The sequence below is a fragment of the Stegastes partitus genome, unplaced genomic scaffold (assembly GCF_000690725.1).
Source record: "Stegastes partitus isolate 25-593 unplaced genomic scaffold, Stegastes_partitus-1.0.2 Scaffold1757, whole genome shotgun sequence".
NCBI classification, from domain to species: domain Eukaryota; kingdom Metazoa; phylum Chordata; class Actinopteri; family Pomacentridae; genus Stegastes; species Stegastes partitus.
The window spans coordinates 539-14,590 of record NW_007579488.1 but is presented as its reverse complement, the minus strand read 5'-3'; the positions used below and the strand labels follow the sequence as shown (position 1 = coordinate 14,590).

Genomic DNA, 14,052 nt, shown 5'->3' with positions numbered 1-14,052 from the left:
TAACAGACGACGCTTTGTTCTAATTTTTATCTCATTTTTCAGGTGCATGTGTTACTTTATTTATCTTTAGCATTAATACCAGCATTATTTTTATTTCATATTTGTTATATTTATACCTATATATTTTTATTTATATTTTATTATATATGTTATATATTATTTTATTTTATATTTATATATTTTTATTTAGATTTTATTATATATGTTATATATATTATTTTATTTTCTATTTATTATATTTCAGCATTGCATCGTACTTCCATCGTTTTGCTTTTTTACTTTTTAGCGACTTCTGTTACGTCATTTATTTTCTCCTGAGCTACATCTAACACATGAATATCCTTCGGGATTAATACAGTTTTTTTTAATTATCTTATTTTGTATTTTATTTATGTTTATTTGAAGATATTTGAGGTTTCGTCCTTTGAGCTGTAACGACGCTACGGCTTAAAAATTCACAATTAAACTGAAATAATGCAAAATAGCAAACGGCTGCAAGTTAGGAAGTGCAGCTTTTAATTAATGATAAAAATGCACAATAGGTCGGTTTTATCCGATTAAAGCTGATTTAAACGTCCACTGGTTGCTGCTTAGTGATGTTGTGTCGATAGTTTTATTAATTTCAGGTTTTAAATCAGTTTTAAATCCATCACAGAGTAAATCCTGAACTGAAAGTCTGACTTTAAAGAACCAAACTGTAAAATCTGTCAGAGAACTCACATTAAGATGTTTTTTTTCCCAAATCATTCGGCCTCGTTACAACTTGAACAAATGTTTTCATTTTACATCCCTAAACCCACAAACTACCGACTGTAGATTATTTTCCACAATAAAAGTCCATCTGTTATATTAACAACACAGTAGATGAACCCGACTCACGAGTTCTGGACGAATAAAGTCAGGGAGCAGATGTGGAAACAAACTTTTTATGTATATGTTAATCATCTAATCAGAATTAATTATTATATATAATCAGACAAACACAAATCTTGTTTATTTTTGGGGTTAAAGCTGCTTCCTGATCAGGGAATGTGTCTGTTGAGTTGTGAAAGCACAAAAAAACCCAAAACTTTTTTTTCGTTTTTGTGACCAAATATTTCAAAATAAAAGCATCCTACATGTTTAGTTTTGTCTTATTGTGACCTGCAGCTACACGTGGTTCACAAAACATCACTAGTTGATTAATTCATCAATATGAGCTCAAAGATGGAACTCTTCATGACATTTTTAGCATTTTTCAAATCCCCATAAATCACACATTATTTGATCTACGTGTCCAAAATTACAGATTCTGAATCAGTGACATGATGAGAAATATGAGTGGAAATTTCAGGTTTTTATCTTTAACAGTTCCTCAGATATTCTTGTCCAAACAGCCTCGAAGTTTAATGCAAAAAAACCTGCTGAAAATGTGTCGACGGTCGATTTTTAAAGTCAGAAAGTATTTGATATATGAAGCTAAAAGCATGACAGATGACATTTTAAATACTCACAGTTCAAGATAAAGAAGTTTGAAGCTGGTTTAGTGGATTTTTCATCAATAAATGTGATGATTTTAGGTGAACTGATCGAACCGCAAAAGATTAAAATTGACCAACAAGCAGCAAAGTCTTGTATTTTTTAAAGGTCACAACACGACACATTCGTCTAAATTCTAAAAAAAATTGCGTTTTTCTCCAAATGACAGTCTGGTTCTGGTTAATTCCTCAAAATATGAACAAATACGGGCTAAAAAAACGAAGCCAAAGTCGCATCAGACGGTGCAATTCATGACATTTAGCCCAAAATTCACTTTTTAAAATCACATTCCTGCTCATGTTGAACAGAAACGACCTCCGGAGGACGGCTAGATGTGAGGTAGCCATGATTGCTAACTGCCGTAACCTTTCCCCGTAATTACGAGATCTGCAATTACGAGGTAGTCGCTCATAATTAGGAGAATTTCTCCTCTGCTGCAGGAAAGTCCAGCGCTGAGCGTTAAATATTTAAACTTGTGGCTTCGTTTCCTCCCAGTCTGGAGGTTTGAGACGAGGAGCGTCCGATAAAGCCGCCGTGTTCTCGGCAGAAACACTCAAACAGACACCGGTTTATAAATGAGTTTCTAAGGAGCTGAACGGCGTCTCATCGCTCCTCCGTCGCTTCATTCTGTACGAAAACAAACCCGGGACGTGTTTGGACTCATTTTAAACCAGAAGAAGTTTGTAAAGACATTAACGAGAAGCAAACTCTGACAGCTTTCTTTGGCCGAACCCGTCCAGCGTTCGTCAATGGAGCGGATCGGCCCGACGTTGTGTCAGGAGTGGTTTTAATTAAGTACTTATCCTCAATTTTAGGCGTTCGGTGCAAATTTGAGATCTTATCACGAATCCGGACGCACTGTTGGGCTCAAACTTTCAAAATACGGGTCAAGAAAACCTTCAAAAATTCATTTTATGCTTCATCAAGCTTAGAAAAAGTAGAAAATTACTACAAATATTAGGTGTTTAATTCATGAATAGTCTATAAATCTATTCTAATGTTTAATATCCTTCGTAGATCAGAGCAGCACTTGGCTCTTTTTAAAAAGCAGATTTATTTTATGGAAGTTATTCTTGTTGTGCATGTCCCTTCTTACATAAATCTTCTAAAAATGCTAATTCTCCGTTCCCCTCTCGCGTCGTTCCAACCTGAAACCACCTCCTTTATTTATTTCTTATCTTAAAGCTGCATTCATAAGCATCTTTCTGCACCAAACAACCAGCTGTAGACGCGTTTGTGGCTCTAAATGGTTCATTCTGGTGCAGCGTAGGGAGTCTGTCGCCGCTTTATTCTGGAAAATCAGAGCTGGAGGAAGTGAGCCGGCCTTCAAAATAAGAGCTGAAAGACGCTAAAGCGCTCCAGAGGTCTGCTGGTTCTCAGAGACGCAGCTAAAATGTGATGAATTGATTTAAACGCAGCACTTTACAGCAAACCCTGGGGTTGAATGTTTAAATACTCGTTGAATGAAACAGAAGATTTATTTAGTCGACTGAAGCCTCTGATCGATCCATCACCACAGCATCAGTAACTATAAATGGATTTATACATATTATAGTGCTTTTAACATTTACTACATTACAGTATGTAATAATCATGATTAAAACAATGTTTATGAGGAAATAAATCAGTCTGAGTCCTGCTTCTTTTTAAAATAAATATCAAAAAGTCCCGTCACAGTGGTGCTACCAGGACCAGAGCAGGTCCTGGTTCTTCAGCGGTGGTGGCAGAAGCTTTGTTATTTTCAGGTCAGACCACAATTTAACTTCATTTAGTTGCACTTGTTGCCTTTTTAGGACAAACTCAACGTGTTTCTGTGGATTTATCTGCTCCACATGAACCAGGTGTCTCCAATAAAACACAACAGGTGAGAACACGGAGCTGCAGGACGGACACACACACACACACACACACACACACAGGTGCTCTCCATTTAGAAAACAACACTTCAAAGTAAATGGTTTAACGAAGACCAGAGACTGAAACAGACAACAGCTCCTGGAGCTCTGCAGTCAGGACACAGTACCACGGTAACATGGTAACATGGTAACATGGTAACATGGTAACATTGTAACATTGTAACATTGTAACATTGTAACACGGCAACAAGGTACAGGACTAGAAACTAGACTACAGTATACTACAGTACATCACACTGCCTTACACTACAGTAAAGTACACTACACTATAGTACATCAGAGTACAGTACTGGAGACTGGGAGACTGCAACACAGTATACTACAGTACATCACACTAAACACTAAAGGACAGTACAGTATAGTAGACTACAGTACACTACAGTACATCACAGTACAGTACAGGACTGGAGCCTGGACTACAGTACAGTATACTACACTACAGCACACTACAGTAAAGTACACTGCAGTACGGTCCACTACAACACACTACAGCACAGTAGACTGCAGTACACTATAGTACAGTACACTGAAGTAAACTACACTACAATACTGTAAGGTACACTAGACTACAGTAAAGTACAGTACATTACACTATAGTACAGTGCAGTACTGGAGACTGTACTACATCACATCATAGTAGATTAAAGTACATCACACCGAACTACACTACAGTAAACTACAGTACACTAAGCTACACTACAGGACAGTACACAACAGCTCACTGCACTATAGCACAGTACAGTAAAAGACACTACAATACAATACACTATGCTACAGCACAGTAAAGTACACTGTAACAGAGTACACAACAATACAGTACACCATAGTACACTAAGCTACAGTACAATACGCCACACTACAGTAACGATCGTACACTACAGTACACTAGGCTACAATATACTACACTGCAGTATGCTACACTACACTAGACCACAGTACACTATAGTACAGTACACTACAGTACACTACAGTACAGTAGAGCAGAGTCAGCGCCCCCTACAGGCTGCTACGCTCATTAAAGCCACAACAAAACACTGCTGGATCAAACACACAACACGGCGTCCAACTAGAAATATGTAGTAACACTGAGTTAGTCGCTGAGATCAGTAATCTGTCACCTGTAACGTGGAGCGAAAAGACCTTCAGTCTCACAGTTAGTTTCTCTTTCTGTTACTTTTATTCTCTTTCTGGTTTGGATTAGACAAAAAAAAACAGAAACGCTGTGGCTCGGTTTAGGAAAATATCTCACTTTGTTCAACATGTTGGTTAAGTTTAGGCCCCAAAATGTCACGTTTTACTATAAAAACAAAGTAAAACTGGCAAATATAATCTAAAGTACGTCCCGAAATTTAGTTTTAGCGAAGCCATGAAGGTCATTTTCCCTCTGACTCTGCATCCTTAGTTGTTGTTCTGTTTGTGGGCAGTTGATGAATCTGGAACCTGATCGTGGCCACCATGAAAAAAATAAATAGCCAAGTTAACAAGTGACATTTGAGCAATAAACCCAAACTGATCGCTAACTCTCTCAGTGCGAACGTGTCTGTTTCTAATGCGAGTTTGGTTGTTGGTGTCAGAAACCTGCAGGATGGAAACGCTCCACATGTCATTAGCGCTGATGGACCAGTCAGAGAGCAGCTCGTCTAAGTCACAGTTTCAGGCTGCAGGTCTGCCTGAACATGTGGAGGCATCTGGATGTGTTTACTCTGCACGCTGTATTTCATAATGTCGCCCTCCTACATCTCCTTATGTCACACAGCTGTTTGCTTCTTTATGTTTATTGTTTGAAGTTGACTAAAAAAGCCTCGAATGTGGAAAACATTACCGCCGTCTCTTAATTTAAAACTCTCCTCTCCGGCTTGTTTTTTTTTTTTTTTGAGTTCACAATTCACTTTTTGTTTCAAGATGCTCTCGTTTTCCAGGTGGTAATTAGTCAGAAATGAACAATATAGACTAATTTTAGGGTTAATTTCAATCCACAAGACAAACGACCCGGTAAAGCACCGTTTGCCTCTGATTACAAACGTGGTTTTAAAGCAACGTGCCACGAAGCGCTTTGAAGCTCCAAGAATCATTGCTGTACTCCCTCCGTTGCGCTGGATCCGGATCAAAAACCTTTATCTTGTCTTATTTAACCAGTATTTTACGATCGTTTCTGGACTCGCCGGTGCATGTTTTCTTTTAAAAACCCACCCGGACCATCTGCGCAGCGTTAAAACATCGACCTACCATGAGGGAGTGTCTGTTGGCCGATAGCAGGCCCGTCCCGTAGCCGCTGCTCAGAGCTCCCATGGCGCCGTTGTGCGTATGTGCCGCCCCGATGAGGCTGTGCATGTCGCCGTGGCCGCTGGTCATACCCGTCGACGGTCCCACCGCGTGGCTCCGCAGTACGTGGATGGCATCGTCCAAACGCTCCAGGCGGTCCTCGATACGACTTTGCTGCAGAGAAGACGACGAGAAATCTGAGAAATGTTGCCGATACCATCTGGCCTCGTCTCCGCAAAATTACACATCTATACAACTAAACCGTGAATGTGATTTGTGAGCGGTGACGTGGTGGGAAAGGCGGTTGGTTTAAAGGTTTGCGTTAAAGTCGGGTTGCTGGTTGGTGATTGTTACCCAGCAGACCAAAGTTTGCTGGACAAGAAGCCGTCAAAACTGAGTTTCTGTTGTTGGTTATTTCTGATTTTACTCCCTTTCTGGTTAGATTTAGGTACACCAACTACGGTAGGTTTAGGAAAATATCACGCTTTGTTGGACACTTGTTGGATGCTTGGTTAAGGTTCGGCTCCGAAATTACTTCGAAAACACATCCTGGTTCAAATGTGCCTCAAAGTTACAAATGCAAAGACTCGTTTTTCAGGATCCCTCTGAGACAAGATGTTCTTATTTTTTGTTTTTCACTCGCTTTCTGGTTTGGTTGCAGAAAATATCACGCTTTGTTAGACATTTTTACACGTCAGAAGCTTGGTGAAGGTTTGGCTCCGAAATTACTTGGTTAGAGTTCGAAAAAATGTCCTGGTTTGGGTTCAAATGTGCCTTGAAGTTACAAACGCAGATACTAGTTTTTCAGCTGTTCCCAGTTTTGACTGGTGAGGGAAGGTCGTCCTAAAGACTTGTTCAATATGTGGGTTAAAAGACAAATCCAGTTTGAAAACAACTCGAAGGTGCTGGACGCCAGAGTCAATGTATGCTTAGATTGTGTGTTTTTGCAACCTGGTCTCCACAAACGTATGTTCTACTGCAACCAACCAAGTCTCAGAATCAGGTTTTGTTTCCTCTTGTTGTACATCTTCGTTTTTTACTCCTTACTGGTTTGGTTTCTGATAATGTCGTGTTTTGTTAGACATTTTTACACGTTAGAAGCTTGGTTAAGGTTCGGCACCAATATTGCTTGGTAAGAGTTTGAAAATGTCCTGTTTTGGGTTCAAATGCGACTCGAAGTTACAAATGCGGGACTAGTTTTTCAGCGTCACTCTGAGACAAGAAGTTCCCAGTTTTGACCGGTGAGGGACGGTCGTCCTAAAGACTTTGGTTGCGGAAAATATCGTGCTTTGTTCGACATTTTTACACGTTAGAAGTTCAGTTAAGGTTCGGCACCAACATTACTTGGTTGGAGTTTGGAAAAAGGTCACGGTTTGGGTTAAAATACGACTCTTTCGCTACATATTTCAAGCTTTTTCTGGATTACCAAGGTGACAATGCCAACTTATACCTGATTGGTTGGCTAAAAATGTCAAACAAGTGGCAAAATACAAAAATACATGGATTACATTACAGGCAAACATAATCCGTCAAAACATGCAGTTTAGTCGCACAGGAATTTGTGGAGGCGGAGTCGTGGCTGCAATTAATTAGAAGTTTCAGAAGGATCCCACAGAACATAAGTGAGTTACCAACACAGGGTGAGCAATGTTCTACATTTGCCTAATCGTCGCCATAATTGTTGCGTATCGTCTCCAAAGCCTGATATATCTGATTCCTCTGAGCCACGGCGCTCCACTGTTGTCCAAAACCTATTAAAAACACATCAGCGAGCCTCACCGGTGCACCGGGTGACATGTTGCTTCATTACCACCAACACACACGTTTGTCTGGACTCAACAAAAACCGTCTACCGGCTCAAAGGAAACAGTTTGAGAGATATTCGCTAGAAACTCCAGCGTCCGTCTGTTTCAGAAAATTGCCTTTGTTGAAAATGAAACCATTAATTTGTGAGTTATTTATAAGGACTTACATGTTCACCACAGGGAAATCATAAAAGCACTGGTTAACCTACACAATTACTCCATCTTGTATACGTACGTATATTTTAAACACACTCATGGGTATCTGTGGATATTACCATTATCTAATTTCTATCCGTGTGAAAGCTTCTCCACAAAATAATATGAAATCTATTTAAAGCTGATTTTGGTGTTCGAGTACATCAACGTTATCTTTACCGACTGCATCAACAAGGATCAAATATTAACTTTTTCATGTCAGTTCACCCAAATGAAAGAAAAACCCCCATTGACTCGCTGCAAAGAAATTTTTTGGGTTTTTCGGTTTCTGCCTGCACAATGGGATGTACAGTAGTTTGTACTGAAGACAACAGTGAAAAAGTATAGGGAGCATAAACGAGAATGTTCATCTCTGCAGGGCTGTGATGAGCTTGTAGGAGATATAAAACTTTAGCAAACAAAAATACCTGAAAATGGTTTTGGGTGAATGTACCCTTTAAAAATGCCACGTATCTTACCAGAGAGTGCAGCGGGGCCTCGTAGTTCGGCGACGACGCTCCCTGTCCGCCGTTCCTCGACCAGACGGCTGAACTTGCAGCTAGGAGAGAGGACACAAGGAGGCATCGTTAGGAGAGGAGACGTGGAACAACCAAAGGTCAAAGGGAGATTCAACTTTTGTTTCCCTCAAACCGACATCCTTTCATTTGGGATGGCACCAACATGTGCGACTAGTGCGACCTGAAGCGTCCTCCAGCCCCCTGCAGAAAACAACTGGATGTCTGCGTGTAGATTAGAGCCCAAAAAAAACAAATGACAACCTCCTCTTGCTTTTACAAAGAACGAAACCACTCGACGTGAAGCGCCGAACGCCAGACAAAACGTCTTCACACACAAGGAGACTCTCATCGTATCCACTCGTGGTGCTCAGACATAATAGACGCAGAGACGAGGAAAAGGGAAGACAAAAACAAACCGACTCATATCTCGTAGCAAAAAATGCTAATATCGGCCCTTTGTTTTGAGAAGGTACAAGTGGTTGATTAGCATTGGGCCCTCTGCAGAATAAACAAGCTTTGTGTCTGTGTTTGTCTCTGCTTTTGTGCCGGTCGTCACTCTGAAGGGTCGCACCTGAATCGACAGGTTTCATTAGCTGGTAGCGCGACGAGACGGCGACCGGAGTGGATTTACATTAATATAAGGCTCGGTGAGATGCTGCGTGGAGGTCTTTTAGACAGATTTCAGAGGGGACACGGTGACTAATCAAAGGAAAGAGCAGTTGTTGAGCATCTGTAGCTTACAAGCTAACTGCTGACATGCTAGCATGCTGGTCAGCCAGTCAGAACTATGCTGGGGTTTTCTTTTTCTTTTTACAGTCCCTGACAGAGTTTCAAATATGTACTATACAACATTATTCAATAAAGATTCACTGAAGAGAGATAAAAGATCCTCATGCTTGTGAGCTTTCTACCTGCTAGCTACTCCCATTAGCCCTGTTTGCTAATAGGACAGTAAGTTCACCAAGTTGGGTCAAAAGTTGTGTTTGCACCGCAGACTCCTGACTACGTATACCCTTGGTTTCCATTATTATTCCTGAAGAGTAGCGAGGACAGCGGATGGACTTAACACAGGATTTCTGGAGAATTTAGAACTTCCCACTGTGCTCTGGGCGTGTACAAATCGATGTACCTCCAAAGTCCAGAAGCAACGACTGCGATTACGTCTCTTCTCATGATGAATTAGAAATACGAGCAGCTCATGTGCTTGCAGCGCGGACTGTCTGTGCAATCGGAAATTTTAGGCTTTGTGGACTTGGGAGGATGACAAAAACTGTGTTACCCTTGAGGGTGGAGGATGCGGACATGGACTGCAGATGCGGAGCCAATTGGGTAGACGTAGCACAGGACTTCTGGAGAATTTAGAACTTCCAAATAAGTTTGGCCATGTACAAATCAAAAGTGCCTCCGAAGTTCGAAAACAACTACTTCGATTCTGTCTCGTCAAATGATGAATTATAAATATGTGGATGACAGAGAAGCTCCTGGCAGAATGTCTCCTAGAAGCAAATATTTGTTTTCGGCACCATTTGTTTTCCTGGCCTCCTGGTAGGCGCTCTGTCAATGCAAACAGTCTGTTTTTGGGCTCAGACGCTTATGGACTGGGGTGGATGACGAAATTTCCGTTGCGGTCTACGGATTCAGATCTGGACTGCAGGTGCCGGGCCAATGGGGTGGACGCAGCACAGGATTTCTGGAGAAGAATTTAGAACTTCCGAATGAGTTTGGGCAGGTACAAATCGAAGAGCCTCCAAAGGCCAATTACAATTTCATTTAGCAGACACTTTCATCCAAAGTGACATACATTTGATACACCAATGGTGACAGAGCTGCCATGCAAGGTGCTGCCTGCCATTGGGAGCAACTTTTGGGTTCAGGGCCCAAAAGGGTTCTTGCCCAAGGACACTTCGACTGTGGAGCGGCGGGGGATGGAACCACCAACCTTGTAGTTAGTGGACAACCCACTCTACCACCTGAACCACAGCCACCCTAGAAGCAACTACTGCGATTACGTGTCTTCCAATTATGAATTATAAATGTGGGTACTACAGATAATAGCACAGGATTTCTGGAGAACTTCCTACTGTGTTTAGGGCATGGACTGATCAAAGCACTTCAGATTCAGGAGGCGATTACGTCTCTTCTAATGATAAATTAAAACTCTTACAAACATGTGGAAAGCATGAATTAGCCTTGAACGAATGGGAAGTCATAACTGCAGGGACATATAACCTGCATGTATAGAATGATCAGCAAATCCAATAAAAATTTAGTTTTTCAATAAATAAGCACCAGTTTGAAAACCCCAAGCCACATCTAAACCAGCTGATTGGTTATGATCCTGTCTGAACCTGCCCAGACAGGTGAATCTGCCCTCCTCTATTTACCCTCCATCCCCTCCCTCCTCATCTCCGCCCTCGACGCTGATCTCTTCCTTGTAACTCTGATCTCATCTCATTAGCACATGTTTCTCTTTTTCATTGTCTTCCCATTTTGTCTCGCAGTCTTTTCTCTCCCCTCTCCTTTTTATTCATATTACATGCTCATTTCCATATGCTAATTAATGAATAATCACCTGGGTACATTCATGTGCAAATACAAATATATGTATTAAACGGCGGGGTAAATTAATCCGAGTCCGACGCTGTAAAACACCCTCGCAGAATTAGCCTTGGATATCAATTTGCATGTAGTTTGCTCTAATAGGCTTCATTTCTAATTTGTAAAAAGTGGAGTAACTCTGACACAATGATAAACACCAATTATGGTTTCGCAGGCAATATCCCAGGCAGCCATAATGACGAGGAGGAGGGGGCCGGTGTTTGCGGAGCCGCTAGGTTTTGTGAACGATTTGTCGAAGTGGTGCTCGTAATTAAAGCTATCAGTCACGAGGCGCGGCGGAGAAAATATCAAACGGTGTGTGTAGCGGCGACAATTAGAGACAAATTCGACACAACTATTATTAGGAAAAGTCATTTTTCACTTTAAGGGGCGGCCGGAGTTTACAGCATCCGCCGAGAGGAGGAGTAATTGGTGGGAACAAGAGGAGGAGAAGGGGGAGCGGAGGGGAGATGCAGCGGTTATTAATGCGGCTTTATGGTTTTGGTTTTTACACCGAGCGATGGAACGTCTGATAAGAAACCGAATTTAAATAGAAATTAAATAAAATGTTTTAGTTAAAGTCCTTGTTTGTTTTAGTTCGTTTAAGTAAAAAGGTCGAGGTCAAAAGAAATGGTTCAAATAAAGTCAAAAGTCATTTGTAATTAGTCTCATTCAAGTCTCTAGTCTGGACAAGTTCAAGTCGAGTCTTCAAATTTGATAAATTTAAGCTCAGCTCATTTACAACTAGTCCAAGTCAGAAGTCGTTGCAGCGTTTTCATAAAGAATAAATTCAAGTCTAATGTGATTTAAGAAAGATGCAAATAAAGTTAGATTATTTAAAAAAGGGTCAAGTCATGTTTCAAGTCATTTGAAACAACGTCAAGTCGAGTCTTAAGTCATCTCCAAAGTCAAGTCGTTGAAGTTCAAGTCGAAAAAAGTTGAACTCGATGCTCGAAAATGATTTTAAACGGTGTGAAACTTGGTCAAGTCTTTCAAAAGTCATTCTGAAGAAGCTCAAGTAAAGTTTCAGGTAATTTTACACAAGTTCAAGTCAAGTCTTGGATCATTTTAGACAAATCAAGTCTTAAATCACTTCAGGCAAGTTAATGTCAAGTCTCAGGTCATTTGAAACAAGTTTTAGTCAAGTAAGTTCATTTTAGATGAGTTCAAGTCGACTCTAAGGTCAGTTGGGTCAAGTCAAGTCTCAAGTCATTCAAAACAACGTCGTGTAGAGTCACAGGTCATTTCAAACAAGTTCAAGTTGAGTCTCAAATTTGAAAAAAAAAATCGTAAAATTTAAGCTCAGCTCATTTAAAACGAGTCCAAGTCAGAAGTCGTTGTAGCGTTTTCATAAAGAACAAGTCAAATCCTGTGAAAAATGATCAAATTCAAGTATAATGTGATTTTAAAAAGATCCAAATAAAGTTACAACTCATTTAAAAAAATGGTCTCAAGTCATCTCCAAAGTCAAGTCGTTGAAGTTCAAGTCGAAAAAAGTTGAACTCGAATCATCAAGTCGAAAGTCATTTTAAACCGTCTGAGTCGTGGAAAGAAGTTTAAAACTTCACGACAATTAGAAAATCGTTTGATTACGGTAGAGCTCCAAAGATCAAGTCACGAGTCATTTGAAACTGGGTCTGTCCAAAGTCTGGGCTGAGTCACGAGTCATTCTAGTTCAAGTTAGGACTCAACTGATTTGAAGAAAGTTCAACTTAATTCTCGAGTCAACGAGTTAAAAGTTGTTGTAGATTAAATGAGCTCAAGGTAAGCTGCGAGTCATTAGAAACAAGTTCGAGTCAAATCTCAAGTGAGTTAGAAGAAGTTAGTTCTTAGGTCATCTGAACTAATCCAAGTCCAGTCAAGAGTAATTTTGGATTATGACTTGTTAAGCCACGTAACAGAAGTTCAAATCAGAAGTTCTGTCTTTTTAGAAGAGGGTCAAGTCAGTTTGCAAGTTATTTGTAATGGGTTCCAGTCGAGTCATTTCTGATCACTTTGAGGCTCAAGTCATTGAAGAAAAGGATTCAGTTCTTCTTATTAAGCACTTCTGTCTCCAGTCCGAGTCTCAAGTCATTCAACCTAAGGTCATGTAGAGTTTCATTTCATTTAAAACAAGTTCAAGTCAAGTCTTATTTCATTTCAGATGAATTCAAGTCAATTCTAAGGTCAGTTAGGTCAAGTCTAGTCTCAAGTCATTCAAAATAAGTTGATGCGACGTCTCAAGTCATTCAAACCAACGTCATGTAGTCACAGGTCATTTAAAGCACGTTCAAGTCAAGTCTCAAGTGCTTTAAAACAAGCCCACATCAAGTCTTAAGCCCTTTCAGTCAAGTTCAAGTCTTAAGTCATTTGAAACAAGACCATGTCAGATCTCGAGTCCTCATTTCTGCGATTTACGCACCTCTGTCTCCAGTCCAAGTCTCAAGTCGTTCAAACCAATGTCATGTAGAGTCTTGTGTCATTTAAAACAAGTTCTAGTCGAGTCTTAAGCCCTTTAAGTCAAGTTCAAGTCTCAAGTAATGTGAAACAAGACCAAGTCAAATCTCAAGTCGTCATTTCTGTCACTCCAGTCCAAGTCATAGGTCATTCAAACCAATGTCATCTAGAGTCACAGGTCCAAGTTCAAGTCAGGTCTCAGATCGTTCAAGTCAAGATCAGTTTCTGTAGTCCCGAGTCTAGAGTCAGCTCTGCTCCTTCTGTCCACCACTGTTGTCCGGCGTGTTCTGGCCGGATGCCGTCGTTACCTGTGAGGGAAGGCGGCGAGCCGACTGGGGTGGACGGATTGGACGAGAAGCTGTTGTTCGTGTGGTCCGGAGAGTAGATCTGCAAACGAAAGAGACGCAGAGTCAGAGCGACGAAGGCAAAGCTGCAGAAACATACATTCCAACAGCCTCAGAAAGCCTTGAACAGAGCGTGGGGAAGATAAGAAAGGAGCGCTGTAGTTACCGATGCGAGTGCTTTCCCTAAGGCGTCTCCTGTCTGGGAGCTGCTGGCTGCTCCGCTCTGCGCTCGGTTAGCTGTAGCACACACACAAACACACAGGAAAAGGACGGATTCTGGTAAATAAGGATGTTGTTAACTACATATTTAATTATTCAGCGCATCCGTTCCACACTTAAACCGGCAAAACATGTTCATTAGAAGTGGAAATTACACCTCCGGTATGGAGAGCGAGAGAAATGAGACTCTCCCGCTTTCGTGGATTAATTTGTCTCCGTCGTCGTTTGGTTTTCAGTCTTT

The 14,052-nt window shown here is 40.8% G+C and overlaps 1 protein-coding gene across 1 annotated transcript in view; it reads right to left on the bottom strand.

Moving 5' to 3' along the window:
• The window catches only part of tcf4 (transcription factor 4), a gene marked incomplete at its 5' end in the record, with an annotated part of 39,384 nt that extends 25,555 nt beyond the window's left edge, over nucleotides 1–13,829 (bottom strand). Inside the window, 4 exons of the mRNA XM_008302101.1 lie at nucleotides 5,661–5,870; nucleotides 8,176–8,255; nucleotides 13,557–13,635; nucleotides 13,759–13,829. Of these exons, the coding sequence (XP_008300323.1) occupies nucleotides 5,661–5,870; nucleotides 8,176–8,255; nucleotides 13,557–13,635; nucleotides 13,759–13,829 (440 nt within the window). The remainder of the gene's footprint in view (nucleotides 1–5,660; nucleotides 5,871–8,175; nucleotides 8,256–13,556; nucleotides 13,636–13,758) is intronic.
• Between the last annotated feature and the right edge of the window lie 223 nt (nucleotides 13,830–14,052).